Source organism: Panthera pardus, unplaced genomic scaffold (assembly GCF_024362965.1).
Source record: "Panthera pardus isolate Hobbes unplaced genomic scaffold, ASM2436296v1 HiC_scaffold_15, whole genome shotgun sequence".
Classification (NCBI taxonomy): domain Eukaryota; kingdom Metazoa; phylum Chordata; class Mammalia; order Carnivora; family Felidae; genus Panthera; species Panthera pardus.
In genome coordinates, this window is record NW_026526710.1 from 64757471 (window position 1) to 64780362 (window position 22892).

Consider the following 22892-nt stretch of genomic DNA (forward strand, 5'->3'; position numbering starts at 1 on the left):
CTCTTCTGGTTAATCTCTGTCCGAAGTTTGCCTGCCTGTCCCTGGTTTAGTCTTTGTGAAGATATATAAGTTGACTCTCCAGTCAGAAGCATTCTGTTCCTAAACCAAAGACAGAGGAAAATCAGACCTAGTTCATTCTCATTTTTATACCTAGATTCTAAAGTCCTACAGATTTAAGTATGCTTGGTTGGTTTATGTTGGAAGTTAATCAAGAAACAATTTTGTTTTTAAAAGAGTGAAAATATACGAAGAGACTCTTTTTTTCAAATGCTTTAGTACCCCATTTTTGGCAACTTTTAATTTATATGTATTTTTTGTAATTAAGGCCGTTGTGGTGACTGATGGAGAAAGAATTCTGGGTCTTGGAGATCTGGGTGTGTATGGAATGGGGATCCCAGTAGGAAAACTCTGTTTGTATACAGCTTGTGCTGGAATACGGCCTGATAGATGCCTACCTGTGTGTATTGATGTAGGAACTGATAATCCAGTGAGTAAAACAATTTTTCCCCTTTGATCTTTCTCTCATATTTAAAAAACAAAAGTTTTATTATATTCTTCTTTTGAAGATAATATAAGATGGGAAAATGTTGTGATTAAAGCTAGTCTGTCTTGAACTGTGCTTTTGATATTTATACAGATAACAGTAAATTAAGCCTATTAAGAGATTCTTGAAGAAAATGTAATGAATTTTTAAAAATTACAATAGTAATTTTTTTATTTTGCAATTTTTGCTTTATAGAGTATGTTTAAACTGGTGATGTAACAAAATGATTTTATTTTTACATTTGGTCTATTTTGTAGGCACTCTTAAAAGATCCGTTTTACATGGGCTTATATCAGAAAAGAGATCGATCACAGCGCTATGATGACCTGATTGATGAGTTTATGAAAGCCATTACTGACAGGTATTTTGTAAAAGGTTGAGTAAATGGAAGAATCTTTAATTAATAAAAGAAAGGAACCACAGTTTTCTTTTCCTTTATCTCTTTTGAAGATGGGTACAAGGAGATTAAATATTTGAGAATTTGGGTTCTGTTCTGCCTGCTTAGATTCTGATGCTGGTGACACCCTTTATACTCTGCCTTGCTTTCCTGAGTTATCAGACCTGCTGTAGGAAGTCTGTATTCCCTGCTTCTGCCAGACCCTCCTGTCCAGTTCTCCCACCCCTTGGCCTCCGGGCTCACTTGCACCGTTCCTGGGACTCTCGTGCAGCTTTTGTGTTTTAAACTTGCTGATCTGGGGCGCGGGTGGCTCAGCCAGTTGAGCATCAGACTTAGCTCAGGTCATGATCTCGTGGTTGACAAGTTTGAGCCCTGGGTCGGGCTCTGTACTGACAACTCACAACCTGGAGCCTGCTTCGGATTCTGTGTCTCCCTCTCTCTCTGCCCCAACCCTGCTCATTCTCTCTGTCTCTCAAAAATAAATAAATGTTAAAAAATTTTTTTAAATAATTTGCTGATAATTGGGGCTCCTGGGTGGCTCAGTCCGTTAAGCACTTGACTTCAGCTCAAGTCCTGATCTCATGGTTCATGAGTTCGGGCCCAGCATCTGGCTCTCTGCTGTCAGATCTTCTGTCTGCCTCTCTCTCTGACCCTCCCCTACTTGCGCTCTCTCTCTCCCTCTCTTTCCCTCTCAAATAAATAAACATTGAAAAAAGAATAATAAGTTTGCTGACCATTGCTCCTCCTGTCTCTCCACCTCTGCAGCATCTGACCAGGTTTTCTACTCCTTCATCTTTGAAATTCTCTCTTCTCTCGATTACTGAAAGGCTTTCCTAACTTGGTCTTTCTCCCACCTCTTTCTGTCTTTTGTCATCTGTACTGGTTCTTCTTGCTCTCTTCTACTAAGTGGGGATACATTCATAGTTCTTTTCTCTTTCAGTCAGGTAAGCCATGACCTTCAGGCATGTGACTCCTGAACTTACCTCTAGTCCCACCTCTCTCTGAGGCCTGCATTTCTAACATCCCATCTAGACATTTTGTTGCTACTTCATATTTGTGTCCAAAACCACTCCTTCCCTTAGCAAGCTGCCTGTCTTCTCTTTAGCCAGCTTCTATTAATGGCAGCAACATTTACCCTCTGGCCAAACTTTGCTTTTGCTCTTATCTTTGACTCTTCCCTCCTTCTCCATCAGCCCTCTATAGTGTCTGTCAGTCCTCAGACCCAGGTGGTACTACCACGTAAATGCCTCAGAGATACGTCTCCTCTTTTCCATTGCCACAGCCTTTCTGCACATCCTCATCTCTCTCCGGGAGGCTTCAAGGAGGGGAGGGGCAGAGAGAGAGGGAGACACGGAATCTGAAGCAGGCTCCAGGCTCCGAGCTGTCAGCACAGGGCCCAACGTGGGACCCGAACCCACCAGCGTGGAGATCATAACCTGAGCCGAAGTCGGCCGCTTAACTGACTGAGCCACCCAGGCTCCCTCTGCTAATCTTTTAAAAATGTGCACTTCATCATGTCATTCTTTTGCTTGAAATCTCTCAGTAGTTTCCTGTTGTTTTGGGGTAAAGTTCAAACTCTTTATGATACTAGCCCTGCCCTACCTTTTAAATTACTAGTACATAGAAGATACTAAAAATTAATGCCTTTCCCTAGTCAAAGTTGACATATCTAAAACTAAACATTTCATCTGCCCGGAAATTGCCACCTCCTCCCCGTCTCCTCACTTCCCTACCTTGGACAATAAATAGTACCTTCATAGTCATCCAGATTGCTTTGGCATTTTAATGGCGTTTCCCTGACTTCCCAGGTGGCCCTTATCAAGTTCTTTTTGCTCATTCTAATGTCTTAAAATTGTCCCTTTAACTTCCCGTGGTTTTTCCTTCAGATTCTCTTGTCCTTATACCATAGTAGCCTCCTGGCTGCTTCCTGCTTCTCCGCACACCAGTGTGTGTTACACGTCACTGGCACGTCTGTCCTTCCTAACAGGGGTCTTCCCTTCCCTGCGGCCTTCAGTGATTTTACCTTGGATACACAACAAAGTCCCATTCTCTGATTGTGCATTTAGGAATCTCCCTTATCAGGCCCCAGCCTACCTTAACCAACTTCTCCTTATTCTTTCCTCTATAAACCCTGAAATATATAGCCTGATTGTTGACAATTCAGGTTCACCAAAACACACCTTGTTTTTCTTCCTACTTCTTTACTTTTTGTTCTTTCAGGGCCCAAATGAAGTCTCCTCGCCTCTTCAAGCCTTCCCTTACCCCACCTCACCAAGATGATTGATGTCTTTTTTTTTGAATGCCAGTGAACTCGTACAGAAATTATTTTTTTTTAATTTTTTTTTAACGTTTATTTATTTTTGAGACAGAGAGAGACAGCATGAACAGGGGAGGGGCAGAGAGAGAGGGAGAAACAGAATCTGAAACAGGCTCCAGGCTCTGAGCGGTCAGCACAGAGCCCGAGGCGGGGCTCGAACTCACGGACCGTGAGATCATGACCTGAGCCGAAGTTGGATGCTTAACCGATCAAGCCATCCAGGCACCCCCAGAAATTATTTTTTAATTTCTTATTTAATATAAACTCTTGCTTAATATACTCTCCTGTGTTGCTGTTTACCTGCTAGTACAGTGAGAATATACGTGTCAAATAGATACTTTATGAGACTCAGAGGTAAAATCCCTTTCTTTTTAGGAAGTTATTTCATGCTTGTATGTGCTTGGTAACACTTGGATATAGTTTATGCCAGTGACTATCCCATAGGTCCACCTCATAAATTTTTCTGAATGAGTAGTAGATTTCTACATTTCGACTCCACTTTTTCACAGGCTCTCTGAAAATTGCCAGGTGCCCATTTAAGGGATACATTATTTTTAAATGGGATGATAAAGACTATTAGAAAAGCTATCTAATGGTGGTATTTTCAACACAGCCATTATGGGTTTTGCTCTTTTTAGGTATGGACAGAACACACTTATTCAGTTTGAAGACTTTGGAAATCATAATGCATTCAGATTCTTGAGAAAATATCGAGAAAAGTATTGCACCTTCAATGATGATATTCAAGGTAAAGCAAAAAGAAAACCTTAGGTTTTTGACCCCCTACTTTCTTTCAAGGTTTTTAACATGCCCCTTGTTTATTCTAAGAAATCTTTCTTTTCCGCACAGGGACGGCTGCAGTAGCTTTAGCAGGTCTTCTCGCAGCACAAAAAGTTATTGGGAAGTCGTTCTCAGAACACAAAATCTTATTTCTTGGAGCAGGAGAGGTAAGTTTTTGTAAGCTTTTAGAGTTTAAAATCAACATCATCCTTTAGAATTGGCAAATGGGGCATAATGAACTTTTCATTTTGTCGAGATCTTGTGTGAATCGAAGATCTCTATTATAAAGTAGATCATTTAAAATATGATTAGAGGGGCGCCTGGGTGGCTCGGTCGGTTAAGCGTCTGACTTCGGCTCGGGTCATGATCTCACGGTCTGTGGGTTCGAGCCCCGCGTCGGGCTCTGTGCTGACTGCTCAGAGCCTGGAGCCTGTTTCAGATTCTGTGTCTCCCTCTCCCTGTAACCCTCCCCCGTTCATGCTCTGTTTCTCTCTGTCTCAAAAATAGAAAACGTTAAAAAAAATTTTTTTTTAATATGATTGGAGAGAATATTATAGCAAATCAACTTTTGTGTGGTTTGTTAGAGAAGAATAAACCAAATATTCCTCATAACACATAATCCTCATATATAAAGTAACTCAAGCATTGTGCCTTACCCTCATCTTTAATTTTAAAATTTATATTTTGTTGGACAGGCTGCTCTTGGAATTGCAAATCTCATCGTTATGGCCATGGTAGAAAATGGCCTCTCAGAAGAAGAGGCACAAAAGAAAATTTGGATGGTTGACAAGTTTGGTTTATTATTTAAGGTAAGGTAATTAAATCTTGGAGAAGCAAAAGAATGTTGTTACAATGGTGTTTTTAGTTTGATTTTTAAAATATTACCACTTCTTAAAATACTGTATTGCACTGAACTGTCCAGATTGTACCAGTTGGGGACCTTCCAGTATATTCTCAACAGAAATCCTCCCATGTTTTTTTGTTTTTAAGTTTATTTATTTTGAGAGAGGGAAAGAGAGTGCATGATCGTGAGTGGGGGGAGTACAGAGAGAGAGAGAGGGAGAGACTCCAAGCAGGCTCTACGCTGTCAGCATTGAGCCCAACGCGGGGCTTGATCCCAGGAACTGTGAGATCGTGACCTAAGCTGAAATCAAGATTTGGATGTTTGACTGAGCCACCCAGGTGCCTCCAGTCTACTTTTTGTCTTTTATAAAGACTCTTGCTTTTTATTTAAATCATAATCTCCATGTTGGCATGGACATTTTCTTTCTTGCTTTGTTCTCTGAGTCTTAAGAAAGCAAGTAGCCATACAAATAAGATTGTACTTGACCTTTCTAAAACTAGGCTTTATATGGGAACTCAGAAGTTTCTAATTAAATTGTTAGCAGGACATCTGACATTTGAGCAGAAATTCTTTAACCATTTGGAGATCATAATCCCTTGTAGCAGTCTAACAGATGTCCATGGACATTTTCTTGAAGCCAGTTCATGGATAATAAGAAGCTTCTATCCCAGATTAATTTAGTATCCTTTGGACCTGCCTGCCTTCCTAGCATTGATTGCCATTTTTAGTAGCTTAAGAAATGCCTTGTATCTTATACTGTGTAACACATTATAATATAGGTAAACTGTTTCATAGTTGAACCTGTCCAGTACACAATGCTATTGTATTTTTGTTATATATAATGACATACCTCAGTTACTTGAAATACGCATCTTTGGAGCAAGTTTATTTCCGTGTGCTTTGTTTCAGTTCTGAAATCTTGCCTTCTTAATTAGTGCTCACAACTATTCGTACAAAAAATAAAATGAAGAAGCGTATGAATGAAAAGTTTTGAGTGCTTAAATTATACATAATTTTAAATAGTAGTTTAAAATGCAGCAGACGTTGTGGTAAGACTCTACAGGTATTATGTCATTTAATCTTCTCAAAAATTCTGTGAAATTTTACAGATGAGGAAACTGCGGTTTGAAAGGGCAGGTGACTTTTCCAAGGTCATCAATTTAAGTTGTGTGTAAGAGTCGCATCCGAGCAGCCTGTGAGGCCTGTGCTCTTAACCATTGGACTGTGCTGCCTCCCAAGTGAGCTACAGCCACCGTATTTGCTTACACATCAAATACAAGGATTATAAACCTTGTGCTTTTAGAAAGCTGTTGGCAGAATACATATTTTTACTGGTACCCAGTTTGATGCTTCTTTTTGTGGTGTTGATTTTCACAGATGTTTTGTGATTCTTTTTAATAAGCAAGTCAGCTCAAGAATGAATATGGTATTGGTTAGCACCAGTGAGAATCCCTCTATATCCACAAGTTCAAAGTCTATTTTTCTTTTAGGGTGTGTGGATAGCTTGACCTATGTGTAAAACACATAGGTGTCCAGTCTCTCTTGGTGACCCAAACACTGCCCTCCTTATTGAGACTTTGAGAGTTTCCTATTGAACCCCCATAGTGGAGGGCGAGCACGGGAAGCCACTGTTCTGAAAACCTGGATCTGTTGAGGCTAGATGTCAGTCCTTTAATTAACTTCCCAGCCAACCGATGGCGGTGTGTTGCTTTTCCCAAACCTTGCTAGTTCTTCTCTGGGGCTATTCTGGAATTCTGATGCAAAGTTTCACCTCTGCGGCAGGGTCTTCTCTTTTGCCAGAATAAGGGTATGGATTTCTCAGCCTGGTGGGTTTTTGCGTTCTATGTGTTTTTGCCTGCTTTCAATACTGAGAAATTCTTCAATGTTCTGGTTTGTCAGTGGTACCTCTGGTGGCCTTGTAATACTACTAAGGATTTCATCGTTCTAGTTTTTGGCCTGGGATTCGTGGAGGAAAGCATGTTCCTAATTCAGCCGTCCTGAGCCAGAATTCCCTGTTCCTCTTGCTTCAGAACTCTTGTTAGTACAACTAGTCCATGATGCCTAGATTCCTAAAAGCTCTGAAACCCCAAAGTTTTTTCTGAAATTGGTAACAGATCTGACTGACTTGAACTTACCTGGTAGCAAAACCAGAGAGGGTATTGGTAGTACTGTTCATAAGTGTTGTTCACTTTGGGGTGTCCACAGTGGGAAGATTTGTAATATTTGCTATATTACCATAATACGTTTCTAAAATGTGAAAAATTCTGAATTCCAAAATGCGTCTAACCTGGATAGGGTATTATAAGCCTTTGTGCCATATTGGATTTAGAAGCACTTAACAAAGTAAATGAGTTTTTGAGAGGGACTAGAAAGTTTCTGATTATGACAAGATTGGATTTATGTTTTATATGCGGGTTTTGTGGGCACTGCAAAGATAGAATTGCAAGATAGAGGTTGAAGAGGAAAGTAAATGAGAATGAAAAGACATTCGTATTATAGAAACAATATGTGACTCATAATGATGTCTTTTCGATTAATTCTCGGTAAGCATTTACTAAAAAATACTGTATTTTTCCCAAAAATTCAGGGACGAAAAGCTAAAATCGAGAGTCATCAGGAGCCCTTTGCGCACTCAGCCCCAGAGCATATACCTGATACTTTTGAAGATGCAGTAAACATACTCAAGCCTTCAGCTATAATTGGTAAGTGGAGTTGTTGACAAATCATTGTATCACTTAACTCTATGTTGCTGGTCATAACTAGCACGCTAGAGCACTAAAAATGAAATGACCCATTTTATTTAGCTTTCAGCATATAATGTTTTTTTTTTCTGTGGTAGCCTTTTGGTCATAGTGTGTAAAGTTCAGTTAACAGATGTTGCTTGTGCTTTTAAGTGCTCGAAGCTGTGCGATTTATCATGCTTTGCTTTTAGAGTTGGTGTGACTGACCGCTGCACTCAAAACCTGAAAAAAGACCAAGGTCACCTGACAGACTGAACCAAGAAAGTCCTATGCAGAGTCAAAGCTTTGCATTGGCAACAAAGCAGAAAGCTTTGGTACGTTTTGAAAGTCAGGCATTGCACAGCTGACATCCGACTATGCCAGAATGGCGCTGAGTCCATAGCAGAACATGTAAAAGTCTTTTTTTTTTTTAAGTTTATTTATTTATTTTGAGAGAGAGACAGAGAGAGAAAACACGAGGGGTTGGGGCAGAGAGAGAGAGAGATTGACAGTATCCCAAGCAGGCTCCACGCCATCTGTGCAGAGCCTGACTTGGGGCTCAAACTCATGAACTGTGAGATCATGGCCTGAGCCAAGATCAAGAGTCGGATGCTTAACTGACTGAACCACCCAGGTGCCCCGAAAATGTAAAAGTTTTTAAAAGAGGAGCAATTTCATTTCGTATACAGCTGTAAGATTTGAATCTATAATTTTTAAATAATTTTATCGCTTTCTTAAAGAGGCCCTGTAGAATTTTAAATAGTAAACCAGTCACAAACAGTAAGTTTCTATGGCCATTAGCTTCTTCATTGATTAGAACTCATAATTGTTTTAGAGCAAGAGGACATCTTGAAGATCATCCAACTTCTCTCAAAACCCTATATGGAAACCTAAGAATCTGTCCATTCAGTCTATCTCTGGAGGGTCAAGAAAACAAAAGTTTTAAAGGTTTAATTATTTTAGAACTCACAGACTCCTAAAAATATGTTCACACACCTCCACATGGAGAAACACTGAATATAAATTCCTATTGTACGTAGGAAAAACAAGCACGGAGATGTTAAACAACCTGCCCAAGATTTGTGAATATTTCATATATCCAGGAGTGACAGAGCAGGTGCTAAAACTTTGGTCTCCAGATCAATACTTCTCTTTATTACATATCAGTTTATAAAAGAGAATTGAAAATTAATTATTTTGACTATTGAAGTCTCTTTACTGGATGAACTGGAAGAGTACTCAGCTGAGGCACTGCTTGGTCATCCCCAGCGTCCTGTCATGGGCCGGGTCCTCCTCTGTAACACTGCGTACTTGTTGGCACCTGTTACAGGTTTTCTCATTTTCTCTTTAGTTTTTTTTTTTCCCAGAGGCCTAATACAGTATAGGAGCTTAATAAAAAGGCCATTAAATTCCATCAAGAAAATAGATTGCTTTAGTCAAGATGATTTGGCATCCCTTCTGAATTTCTGGTATTTTCTAATGAATACCGGAGTTTGAAAGTTTAACATCTGAGATGCAAGTTTTTATCTTTTTAAAATTCATTTGTAACTGCGGTAAAATACACATAATGTAAAATTTGCCATCATAACCATTTTTAAACGTACAGTTGGATGTGTTAGGTGCATTCACGTTGCTGTGCAGCCAGGCTCCAGAACTCTGCGTCTTGCAAAACTGAAACTCCCTACCCGTTAAACAAATACTTGCCCCCAGCCCCTGGCAATCACCGTTCTACTTTTTGTATTGATGAATTTGACTACTCTGGGTACCTCATGTAAGTACCTAAGGAATCCTACAGCGTTTGTCCTTTTGTGACTGGCTTATTTTACTTAGCATAATGTCCTCAGGGGTCCTCCATGTTGTAGCAAGTTTTATCTTCTTAATTAGAGTTGGAGGTACTCTTATACTCTTCTTTTATTTCCTGCAATTCACTATTTTTGGGGCAAACTGAGTATTTCAGTGAAAGCTTTTAGAATTTTATTGTTGTTTTCAGATTCAAGATTTTGTTCCCATGGCATTTTCTCAGTTATACAAAATCTGTCTTTGTGATGGGAGTTTACCTGTGCTTTCGTTGTATTAAACCTATTGTAGAAATGATGTTGATAAGAATTGTTTTATTTTAACTATAATGAAATTGCTTCCTCCCCCCCCCCCCCCCTTTATATGTCATAGGAGTTGCAGGAGCTGGCCGGCTTTTCACCCCTGATGTAATCAAAGCCATGGCTGATATCAATGAAAGGCCTGTAATATTTGCATTGAGCAATCCTACAGCAAAGGCTGAATGCACAGCTGAAGAAGCATATACACTTACAGAGGTACTGATGACAACTACATGAATTGGTCTTGTCTATTATTTTCCCTCTAGTAGCCTATTAGTTATACATTCTTGTGTAATTCTTTTCATGGTTACTCTAGAGATTCCAGTATGCACCCATGGATTGTCAAATTCTGATGTTATTGCTTGTTTGAGTTCTTGAAAGCAATTACCTTATATTTCCATTTTAATACCCTCATGTCTTGTGGCTCTTGTTGTGTGTTTTATTTATTATTTTTTTTAATGTTTATTTATTTATTTTGAGAAAGAGGGAGTAAGAGAATCCCAAGCAGGTGCAGAGCCCAACTGAATGCAGAGCCTGTTGCAGGGCTCAATCTCAAAATGGCGAGTACACAACCTGAGCCGATATTAAGAGTCAGATGCTTAACGAACTGAGCCATTCAGGGGCCCCGTTGTTGTGCATTTTAACTCTATGTTTTAAACCCCAAAAGACATTATGATTCTAAACACAAAATATTCATTTTGATACATTTTGATATCTTCTGTTGCCATTTTGTCCTTCCTGTATGTGTGTGCTTTTATCTTGGATCATTTTCCTTCTACCAGAAGAACTTTCCTTGAGTGTGGGTCTGATGAATTCTCTTGATAATTGCTTTATTTTGCCTTCATTTTGAAGGATATTTTCACTGTGCATAGAAGTAAAAGTTGACAGGGACTTTATTTTAGCACTTTGAAGATATTATTCTCTTGTTTTCTGATTTGTTTTCCTTTTGATATACCATTTTGTCTTGGGTTTTACCACATTGGGCATGGGTGTGTTTTTCTTTGTATTTATTCCCCCTGGGACTATGAGCTCTTTATCTTGATGCTGCCCTCTCTTGTGGTCTCTTTTGGCAGTATCTCTGATTTGGCTGCCTTCTCTCTCTCTTCTCGTGGGACTCCAGTTGTGTGATTGTCAGACCTTTTCACCATATCTCTTATATCTACTACATTAGTTTATATATACACCATCCTGTCTGCATACTGTGTTTTAATCTGGTGATTTTCTTTGGCTTTATCTTCCAGTTGGCATATTCTTTTTTTAGCTATGCTAATCTGCTGTTAGATTCTTAATTTTATTGTATTTTTCTTTGTAGAATTTCTATTTGATTATTTTTCTAATTATTTAGTGACACAGACGTACAAAGATGTATTATGGAAATAGTCAATTCATAAATAAATTCTGCTTTCTTGCCCTCACGTTTCATAAAACAATTCTTTTTACCCTCTTCAAACGCATCTTCACTGTCAGTGTTTGTCTTTATGAGGGCCATTGTTCTCAGTCATCTGACAGCTGTCGGGAACAAATTTTTACTTTCATCCAAATTGTTTAAGATTTAGTTCTTTTGAATTCTTTAACACTGCCACAGGGTTATATTCCCAGTGACAAGTATCTGCTCATATGATCCAAAGGGTCAAATTCTTGAGTGTTAAATCTGAGGATCCACTACACTTCAAAGAATAATCATTACACCATTGGTATAATGGTATAATACACATTTTTAGATCTAGAGAAAAGAAGACAATAGCGTTGTCTAAACGCTTCTTATTCTGCCCAGTGTTCAGGTGCCATGTCAGTTTGTCCATCCTACTGTGTGGAGATAGTTTAGTTTTCTATAAATCTCCTTTTCTTTAATCCAAGTAGCTGATTAAACATGATCTACTTTAGTCATACCTCAAGTATTCCAAGATAGATTATCGTTGTTTGTTTTGTTTTGTTTTTTTGCCAAGGAGGAGTGGGGCAGGTAAGATTTGGCACAGGGAAATGATATTTAAAGGATTTACAAATTTACTTTCAGGTGCTCTTCAATTTCATGGGCATCTAATTCTCTCTTAGAAATAGTGAATATTCAGGGTGCCTGGGTGGCCCGGTCAGTTGAGCGTCTGATGTTGGCTCAGGTCATGATCTCACGGTTTGTGGGTTTGAGCCCTGCGTCAGAGTGCTGACAGCTCAGAGCCTGGAGCCTGCTTCAGATTCTGTGTCTCCCTTTCGCTCCCTGCCCCTTCTCCTCCCCACCCCCTCAAAAATAAACAAACATTTAAAAAAATTTTTTAAAGAAATACTGAATATGCTAGTAACATTGCATACCATTGTTGAGCATAGTACTAGAAGTGACACAACAAATTTGGAGGTTTATTTTTCTTCAGCAAGGCAACATGCCATATTTTTCTGGGGTAATAGTGTGGGTATACCATACACCTTTGCGTGAACTGCATAATTCGGGCATTATAGCAGAATGGAAAGACCATGGGCTTTAGAGTTATAAAAAAAAAAAGTCTGGATTCAAATGTAACTGCTGCAGTTGTGATGCGTGACTTTTTACAAAGCACTTGGACATCTAAGCCATAGTTTTATGAGATTTTTTTTTTATATATCAGTGAGATGGAGATGATAATCCCAGAAGGTTTCTTACACAGGCTATACTGAGTTAACTCATAGAAAGCACCTGGAACAGAGCCAAAAAACAGCAGCTGGACAGTCAGTGGTCACAATTTAATTTTTGATGTGTTCCACTTCATTCACAGGTGTTTACAGCAATCTTTATTATTCAGGATAGCATTTGTTGGCCCATCTACATTTTAAAAGGAAAAAGAAGTGTCAGGATTTTTAGTTTATTAATGGGCAGTTTTCAACTTTATTTGAATGTGTGTGATGCATAAAACCTCATTCTAGGGGCGCCCGGGTGGCTCAGTCGGTTGAGTGTCTGACTCTTGATTTTGTCTCGGGTCATGATCCCAGAGTCATGGGATCAAACCCCAATGTCGAGCCTGCTTCAGATTCCCTCTCTCCCTCTGCCCTCTCCCCTACTTGTTCTCTTTCTCTCTCTGCCTCTCTCTAACATTAAAAAAAAAAAAAACATCGTTCTAATAAGAATTTTTAAAATATTTATTTATTTATTTGTTTTGAGAGAGAGAGAGAGAGAGAGAGAGAGAGCAAGCAGGAGGAGGGGCAAAGAGAAAGGGAAAGAGACAATCCCAAGCAGCCTCTGCACTGTCATCACAGACCCCTATGCGGGGCGCGATCCTGTGAACTATGAGATCATGACCTGAACCAAAATCAAGAGTCAGACGCTTAACCAGCTGAGCCACCCAGGCACCCATCTAATAAGAATTTTAGTGGAAGTATTATGTTATATAATAAATTATGTCTGTTCACAAAGAATATATTGGTCTGTTTTAGTACAGGATTTAACTTTGTTTTGATTCGTTGTTTTGATTCACCTCAATATTTTAGTCCAAATGAAGTTACAAATTGAAGTTGTTTCATTTCTTAACAGGGAAGGTGTTTGTTTGCCAGTGGCAGTCCATTTGAGCCAGTGAAACTCAATGACGGGCAAGTATTTACACCAGGCCAAGGAAACAATGTGTATATTTTTCCAGGTAAATGCCACCGTTATTTATGTGAAAGATCAATAGTTAATTACATTAACTAGTTCTCCAAATTGCTTAGAATTTAAGAATAAAATGAACAATAGTGTTTACAGAATTTTGGTATGTTTGTACAGGTAAACTCAAGGAATTCAGCAAATCCAACTTGCTTTATTTACCCTATAAATGTATTCATATTGTTCATTAGATTTGTTTTTATTACAGAAATAATGTACTACATGGTATATAAAAATGCAGAAGGAACACAATGTTTTAAAATTATTTAAGCCTCTTTGTCTCCCTTTGGTACCTCCTTTTTTTTTAAGGTTTTTATCTAAATTGCACTTAACATGCAGTGTAATATTAGTTTCAGGTGTGCAATATAGTGATTGAACACTTCCATACAACACCGGGTACCCATCCCTAATCCCCATCACCTATTTAGTGTGCCCTCCCTAATCCCCATCACCTATTTAACCCATCCCTCTACTCACCTCCCTTCTGGTAACCATCAGTTTGTTCTCTATGGTTAAGAGTCTGTTTCTTGGTTTGCCTCTCTCTCTCTTTTTTCCCCTTTGCTCATTTGTTTTGTTTCTTGAATTCCACAGATGAGTGAAATCATATGGTGTTTGTCTTTCTCTAACTGACTTATTTTGCTTAGCATAATTCTAGTTCCATCCATGTTGTTGGCAAATGGCAAGATTTCATTTCTTTTTTATGGCTGAGTAATATTCCTGTGTGTGTGTGTGTGTGTGTGTGTGTGTGTGTATCACATCATCTTTATCCATTCATCAGTCAATAGGCAACTTATGGAATAGGAGAAGATATTTGCAAATGACATATCTGATAAAGGGTTAGAATCCAAAATATGTAAAGAATGTATAAAACCCAACACCCCAAAAAAAACCCAATTTAAAAATGGACATGAATAGATACTTTTCAAAAGAAGATGGCCAATAGATACATGAAAAGATGCTCAACATCACTGATCATCAGGAAAAGACAAGTCAAAACTACAATGAGATATCACCTCACACCTGTCAGAATGGCTAAAATCAACAACACAAGAAACAATAGATGTTGGTGAGAATATGGAGAAAAGGGAACCCCATTGCACTATTGGTAGGAATGCAAACTGGTAGAGCCACTCTGGAAAGCACTGTGGAGGTTCCTCAAAAAGTAGAAAATAAAACTACCCTACGGTCCAGCAATTGTACTACTAGTATTTACCCAAAGAATGCAAAAATACTAATTCAAAGGGATTTGTGCACCCCGGTGTTTATAACAGCATTATCAACAACAGCCAAATTATGGAAAGAGCCCATGTGTTCTCTTCGTGCCTCGTTATCATACTTCTCAGCTATAACCGCTGTCAGTGGTTTGCTTTGAGTTTTTCTGATGGTTACCATCATCACTGATACACTTCTCTTCCCTTATCTTGATTCCAGCTATAGACAGTATGTATGAACTTCCCAACTGTAAAATGTAATAGTGTCCACATACCTCCTAATACCTTGCTGCTTCTCTATACCTCTGAATTTGTATTACTATTTTTAGTTTTTAGAGTAGTTACCTTTATTTTTATAGAACATATTTAAAGACCTTTTGATAACAACTTAAGACTGTTTTTTTTTAAATTTTTTAATGTTTATCTTAGAGAGAGACAGGAGTGTGGGTGGGAGAGGGGCAGAGAGAGAAGGAGACAGAGAATCTGAAGCAGGCTCCAGGCTCTGAGCTGTCAGCACAGAGCCTGACGTGGGGCTTGAACTCAAGAATCACTAGATCATGACCTGAGTCAAAGTCGGACATTTAACTTTAACTGACTGAGCCACCCAGCCACCCCAAGACCATTTTTATTAGTTTGCCACAGTTGAAAAATCTGGTACTTAGCTTTCTTATCTGTTCTTATTCCATCTCTCAATTTTGGTCAGTTAGTATTTCTACACTGTAGAGAGGGTTTTTGGACGTTTACATTATGTTCTGTTGTTTTCTGTGCTTTGTCTATGGATTGATTCTAAAATTACATGATTATGGATCATTTATGTCTAAACAAGTATGATTTGAATACATAATTCTATATTACAAAATGTTTGAAACTCAGAAGTCTTTCAGGTGTCAAGTATAGTGAATCTTTCTTTAATTTCCTGTTAGCTTTCTTCGTTTCTCCTAGATCCTGCTCCACAGTTGACTACTTCTTGGGCCCCATGTTATTGTCCTCTCTCACACGCATGTGTCCTATTTCTGTCCTGGTCTCACTTTTTGGAATGCATTTTTGAGTAAGTGTTTTTATTGAGCATGGATGAAATGTTCCCGAGTTTTTACATATCTTAAAATGTCTTTATTTTGTCTTCTCACTTGATAGTTTGGTTGGGTAGAGATTTGTAGACTGAAAGTCCATTCTGTCAGATCTTTGAAAATATTTCTCCTTTTAGTGGCCAGTGTTGCTGTTGAGAAATTTGATGTCATTAAGATTCTCATTTCTTCATGCATACTAGCTTTTTCTTCCTAAAAATATTTAAGCTTACTAGGATGCATCCAGGTTTAGGCTTAATTTCCATTTATTATGCATGTATGTGTGTGGGCCAGTTCCCTATATCTTTTCCAAAGGATTTTTTGTAACTTTTTGTTTCTTTCTCATTTTTCCCTTCCATTGTTGCCGTTTTCCTCTTACAGAATTTATGTTAGACCGCGGTCAAATCCCTCTATTGTTCTTGAGTTGTAAATTTTATTTCACATATTCACCTCTGCCTTTTTTATTCCGTAATGTGGGGGATTTCTGTGGCATTCATTCATTCATCTGTTTTTAGCACTTTTAGTGTATGTTTCAAGTCTTTTTTTGTGGGGCACCTGGCTGGCTCAATCAGTAGAGCATGCACCTCTTGACCTCAGGGTTGTGAGTCCAAGCCCCACATGGGGTGTGGAGCCTGCTTAAGATAAAATAACACAATAACAATATAAAATAAATATTATATACAACCAAATATATAACAAAATAAAAATAACCAAAAAACCCCAAAATCTTTTTTATTATAAGAATTTTCAAACATACACAAAAGCAGAGGGAAGAACAAAGTTCCATGCTCCAGTCTCCCACACTTCAGCAGTTATCAACAGGTAACCATATATTCCCACCCGTGCCTTCCTCACTGGGTTATTTTAAAGCAAATCAGAGATGTTATATAATTTTGTTCATAACTACTTCAGTATATATCTCTGAAAAAGTAATTTTTTAATTTAAATATCACCATAGTACTAGTGTCATAACCACATGAAATTAACAGTGTTTAATATCACATGTCATCAGTTTAGTAGGTTCAAATACCTTTTTTATTCCCAATACCTTTTTCTTGTCCTAAAATCACTCTTTTTTTTAATATCCACTTTTATTTCTTTTTAAAGGTTGCAGTATCCTTTCAAATGCCCCCTACGGGCTAAGATTCTTTTAAATATTTCTTCTTTTGTGCTGTTCATTTTCTATAAATTTCTGGTGATCCTTAGTTCATTCATTTTAATGAGAGACTATGTTTAGTAAAATAGGGATTTGATCTGAATTTCCCTTGTACGTGTGTCTTTCTCCTCGTGGGCCTCTCCCTGAAGAGCTGAGAGCAGGCTCTAAGATTTCACGACAGGTAGATTTTTAGTGTACATGGGCTGGCATCAAGCAAGCATGTTACAACTGTTGTCAAAGACTTTTAGCCTGTGAATATCCCAGCGCTTTTCCTCCTTTTCCTTCCATGTGGCAGTTTTATGTCTAGAGGTCTACCCTGCTTATCTCTGGAGACCTAGTATCTGTAGTAGAAACTCTCCCATCACCAGTGATCTCTTTCTCGAACTTGATAATATTCAAAATCAATCTGTTCTATCCAACAATATTTCTGTGGCATAAAAGCATAAGAAGAGAATACCTTTCTGTTCATTTTAACAAAGTCATTTTCTGTATCTTATTTAACTAGTAAGGAATTTGGCAATTGATTATTTTATACAGCACTACAAAGTCCTAACTTTATTAATAACCATTATTAGCACTATAAATATAGATGTAAAAATAAATTGGTAGTGGTGGTAAAAACGGGCTTTAAAACAAGAAGACAGGGGAGCCTGGGTGGCTGAGTCGGTTAAGCATCTGACTTTGGCTCAGGTCATGATCTCAAGGTTTGTGAGTTCGAGCCCCATGTTGGGCTCTGTGCAGACCACTCAGAGCCTGGAACCTGCTTTGGATTCTCTGTCTCCCTCTCTCTCTGCCCTTCCCATGCTCATGCTCTATCTCTGTCTCTAAATAATAAACAAATATTAAAAAAAAAAAACTTGAAATGGTGAGGACAGATGAGAAATAAAATGATTTAAAAAAAAAAAACAAGAAGACAAAAGTCTGTTTATAAAGCAAGTAAACATGTAAGGCTCCAATAATATTTGAATTACCTAGTCCAGTAATTATAACTGGATGAAATAACAACAAAAATAAAACCTGAAAATAGTCAAAAGGCTAACAAAATGTTGACTGTAATGTGGGGGATTTCTGTGGCATTCATTCATTCAGAAGGTTTTTTTTTTGTTTTGTTTTGGTTTTTTTTGTGGGGCACCTGGCTAGCTCAGTCAGTAGAACATGCAACTCTTGATCTCAGGGGAATTCTGGGTCAAGATTAGGGAGAGAGGGGCGCCTGGGTGGCTCAGTCGGTTAAGTGTCCGACTTCAGCTCAGGTCACGATCTCGCGGTCCGTGAGTTCGAGCCCCGCGTCGGGCTCTGGGCTGATGGCTCAGAGCCTGGAGCCTGCTTCCGATTCTGTGTCTCCCTCCCTCTCTGCCCCTCCCCTGTTCATGCTCTGTCTCTCTCTGTCTCAAAAATAAATAAAACGGTAAAAAAAAATTAAAAAAAAAAAAAAAAGATTAGGGAGAGAACTAGAGCTCAGAAAACCAGCATGTGAAGGAGTCTTACGCCAGAAGCACTCTCTGATCAGCAAGAAGTGGCTGAGCAGTAAAGCAGTACTTTCCACAAAGGGAAGACCAGTGTTCGCATCCGGCACCTGCCAAGGAAGGGATTCTAGTGAACCACTAGTGGGCCGAAACCCTAAAGCTGTACCTTGGAATAGGGGTATATTTGCACTATCACATGGATGATCTAGAAAACCTCAGGCCTTTATTCTGGCCTACCGGCATCCACACGTGCCTGGCAGAAGCAAACAGAAATCTTCTGTGGAACAAGATAACACCACCCTAGTCTTCAAGTTCCTTTCACAAATTTTAAAATACATTCCTAGTTAAAAATTCATGTAAAGAGATAAGACAGCACAAGGCAAAAGGAGCAGAAACAACAGGAAAACTCTGGAATTCTAGATATCAAACAGGCGCTCTGAAACAAATATGCTTAGTATTAGTTTATGGAGATAAAACCAAATTTGAAAAATTCAGCCAAGTAACACTAAATTCTAGCATTGAAAAATAAATTTTAAGAACTCAGTGAATGAGGCTTATAGCAGATTAGAGCAAAGAGGATTAAATGGTAAGATAGGCCAGAAGAAATGATCCAGAGACCAAACAAAGAGGAAAATATAGAAAAACAGATGCATATCTTTAATTGATGTAGTTTATTGAAGCCCTAGAAGATGGGCATGAGAATGAATCAGAGGCAATATTGGTAGGCTTCATGGCTGAGAATTTCTTAGAACCTGATGAATGATGTCAATACACATATTCAGGATGCTCAGTGAAACCCATGTGGGATAAATAAAAAGAAGGTCACATCCGGAACATCATTGTGAGGCTTTAGCAGACAACAACAAAGTGAAGACTGAATGCAGCCAGAGGAAAAAGATTTACTTGAAAGGAGCAACAATAATACATAGCTTGTCGGTTGAGTAGAGTTAAACTGTTATGAGGGATTTGCCTTGTGTCAGGAGGGTAAATTAGAAATTGACGTAGAATTTTCATACAGGTGCGTGTTACAAATTTTAGGATAATCACTAGAAGACTAGAAAAACTTCCCAGCTATGGTGAGAGAACGTTTGAGGAGGAAATGAAATGATTTTTAAAAATCTGAGGGGAGCCTGGGTGGCTTAGTCGGTTAAGCGTCCAACTTTGGCTCAGGTCATGATCTCGCAGTTCATGAGTTTGAGCTCCGCGTGGGGCTCTGTGCTGACAGCTCAGAGCCTGGAGCCTGCTTCAGATTCTGAGTCTCCCTCTCTCTCTGTTCCTCCCCCGCTTGCACTCTCCCTCTCAAAAATAAAATATTTTTAAAAATTTTTTTTAAAAATCTGAAAGTCAAGAATAAAGAGGAAAAAAAGGAATGTGGGATCGAAAAGAAAAATATAAGAAGGCTATAGATCTTGCCCCAGATATTTAAGTAACATTAACTGTAGATAGAACAAATGCTCTACTTTCTAAAATATATATATTATCTAGAGGCTGGATTAAATAAGGAAGCTATTAACCACCTGATTTTCTTCTCATCCTTGGGTAATTAGATAACTGTGCTTCCCCACCCTAGTGAAGACTGTTGGGATACCTTTTGAATAGTGTAAAACTGAGACTTTCTAGACTGGAAGACGCCAGACACAGTTGAAGACAGAGGTGCCAGAAAGTAGGGTGATTAAAAGCCAAGCCACCGCAGTGATTCTCGGAGTGGGCAAACCCCATCCTCGCCTCAGAGCTACCATCATTCTAGTGCCTAACGCTCACATGAGAAACACTCAAAGATTACTAATCAGCTGAGGAAAATCTCTTATATGAACAATGTATTTCATAAAAGAGACCAAAATAAATAAGGAAAAAAAAGCCTTTTAAAAAGAAGCAGGGATTAGGTGGGGAGAAGGAAAGTTAAAAAACTATCAATGGAGACAAAAATATTATGTTCCAGAAACAAGACAGAATTTTATTTTTTTTAATTAGAAAACAAAAATGAGTGCTTGAAAATGAAAAGTTTGATAGCAGAAGGATTATAAGAAAAAGCTAAGGGGGCTCCTGGGTGGCTCAGTTGGTTAAGCGTTTGACTCTTGATTTCGGCTCAGGTCATGATCTTACAGTTCATGAGTTCAAGCCCCATTTTGGGCTCTGTGCTGATAGGACAGAACCAGCTCAGGATTCTGGGTCTCTGTCTCTCTCTGCCTCTCTCCCACTTGCTCTCAAAAATAAATAAACATTAAAAAAAAATAAAGAAAAAGCTGAGGAAGTCACTTAGAAATAGAGCAAAGAACAAGGGGTGGAAAATAAAAGAAGATAATTAGCAGACTAGTCCCGGAAGTACAATATCAGAAAATAGAAATTTTAGAAAGACAACAGATAAATGGAGGGAAGAAAATTATGAAAAACTTCATGAACAGTTCCCCAAACTGAAAGATCCAAGTTTCTAGATAGGAAGGCCCTCCCACTGAGTGCCAAACGTGGTGTGTGAAAGTCATGAACCTCAAGGCACATCGCTGGGAAATTACAGAACATTCGGTATGAAAAAAGATCCTAATACTTCCAGAGATGCAGCTAAAAGATAATCACTGAAAAGGATCGAGAATCAAATTGGCACTGATTTCTCAATCAGCTCAATCTAGCTGGCAGCTAGAAGGTGTTGGAATAATGCTTACAATTCTGATAGGAAATTATTTCCAAACTAGAATTGTAAACCCAAAGAAACTATCACATAAGTAGAAAGTAGTGGAAAAAAGGAGGGGGGAGGAGAGGGAGCATCTTCAGAAAACTACAGGAGAACGTATCCTACCAAAAAGGGAAGTAACAAACAACTAGGAAGAAGTGGGATTTAGGAAGTGAACTCAGAAGCAAAGGGAGTCCCCATGAAAATCGGGGTTTTTCCAGGATGCCAACTCTGTGTCTGGGATGCATAGCAGCCATACCAGATGGGAGCTTCAGCACAGGTTTCTTCTAGAGGATGAAAGAAGAGACTATGTCCGGGAGCTGAAACACTTCATGATTTAGGCAGTTGAATGAGTGTTTCAGGATGAAGTGATTTTAAGTGCAGAAAATCTAAAACAAGGAGAACAGCCAGACAGTAACTTCAGGGAAAACAAAAGGTTATGCAGGAGAGGAGAAATAATCATGACAGGGTGTTAATAATGGCTCAGCTGCAAGTAACACTTATGAAGTCCTAATAACATAAACAATATTGGTTCAGCCAAAGTTGTGCCCTAACCATGTGGGAAGAAGGGAGGAGGCTGGAGATGTGAAGGAAAGCCAACACACTTATTTCCTGCAGGAAGGAATCAGTGATCTCTAAAACTCAGAAGTCAGTCAGGAGAAATTCAAGCAAGCTGTTGAAGAGTGAGAGAGAGAAACATTAAAATAATCAACTAAAAGAATGGAAAGTAATTGCCTCTATAGAAGTCCATAGTAACATCTAAGAAGTGGAAAGGTGTTTAGAGGTGGGCTAGGGATTGATGTTTCTTGTAACAAGTGTTGATGAATTGTATGCGTTGTAATTTTGCTAACTGTTAAATTGAGAAAAGCCATTTGCTATTTCTAAAATTGTTCTGGTAAATAAGAATTGTAACAGTTAACAAAGATCACTTGATTTTTAACTCAGATTTCTGTTTTCTCTTGGCTGCTTTGTTTTGGGGGTCCGTCTGGGGGAGGTGGGTTACCATTAATTTGCTTTAAGTGTGGGAATTTATTTGGCTCCTTTCATAATTTGAAAAGTGACCTTACTAAATAAACTATTTATAATGTTTTCTAGGTGTGGCTTTAGCTGTTATTCTCTGTAATACCCGGCATATTAGTGACCATGTTTTCCTAGAAGCTGCAAAGGTAAATGCTTTAAATAGTGTTTGGCAGTGCTCACTTCGGCAGCACACATACTAAATATTGTTTGGCTATTTTATAAAGGATGAGTTATAAAGATGAATGGATCCTAATTAAAATCAGAGAGACAGAGAATGGGTCAAATCTGCCTTATGAATGGAAAGGAAGTTCTTCATCTGTTGATTTTGTGACTTGCCCCTCTACTTTTGCATAAAATTCATTTTTATCATGATGTTTTAGATGTTTGATTGCAAGTTACGAATCCTTTCATACTTATGACATGTACTGTACCTGTATAGTATATGTATAGTATGTATATGTGTGTGTGTGTGTGTGTGTATGTGTAGTGAATGTACATATATATGTAGTATATACATCTGAAGGTGATATACTATGGCAGCTTCATTTTTTTAATGAGTACTGGTTTATTTGGAGTGTGCTGGCCTTTTGGAGCGCCAGACTGCAATATGAGTTTTGAAGAACTCGTGTTAATACAAATTTTAATGTCTGTTTTCATAGTAGCTGTTGTAATTATGCCAAACTTTGTATGTGTTAAGAAGAATTTGTCAATAAGCCTTTAAATCTGGTTATTTATTGTTTAGTGGTGAACAGTTTTAATTTCTGCAGTGCTTTAAGCATATTCCTGATAAAAGTAAAGCGAATTATGATACCTGTATGATTTACTGCTCCCCAAACCCCTTTCCCATTTTATTAGATCCTTATTCTATGTTATTTAAACAAAAGTAAAATGCTGTCTTTCTCTTCAGGCACTGGCAAATCAATTGACAGATAAAGAGCTAGCTCAAGGGAGACTTTACCCACCACTTGCTGATATTCAGGAAGTTTCTATTAACATTGCTATTAAGGTAAGTAT

General features: G+C 38.4%; 1 protein-coding gene across 1 annotated transcript in view; it reads left to right on the top strand.

Moving 5' to 3' along the window:
• ME2 (malic enzyme 2) overlaps window positions 1-22892 on the top strand; it is a 53864-nt gene that overhangs the window by 25276 nt on the left and 5696 nt on the right. The window contains exons 6-15 of the mRNA XM_019464036.2: window positions 326-487; window positions 802-905; window positions 3897-4006; window positions 4108-4205; window positions 4734-4847; window positions 7470-7584; window positions 9772-9914; window positions 13192-13294; window positions 21954-22024; window positions 22786-22884. Coding sequence (XP_019319581.1) covers window positions 326-487; window positions 802-905; window positions 3897-4006; window positions 4108-4205; window positions 4734-4847; window positions 7470-7584; window positions 9772-9914; window positions 13192-13294; window positions 21954-22024; window positions 22786-22884 — 1119 coding nt within the window. The remainder of the gene's footprint in view (window positions 1-325; window positions 488-801; window positions 906-3896; window positions 4007-4107; window positions 4206-4733; window positions 4848-7469; window positions 7585-9771; window positions 9915-13191; window positions 13295-21953; window positions 22025-22785; window positions 22885-22892) is intronic.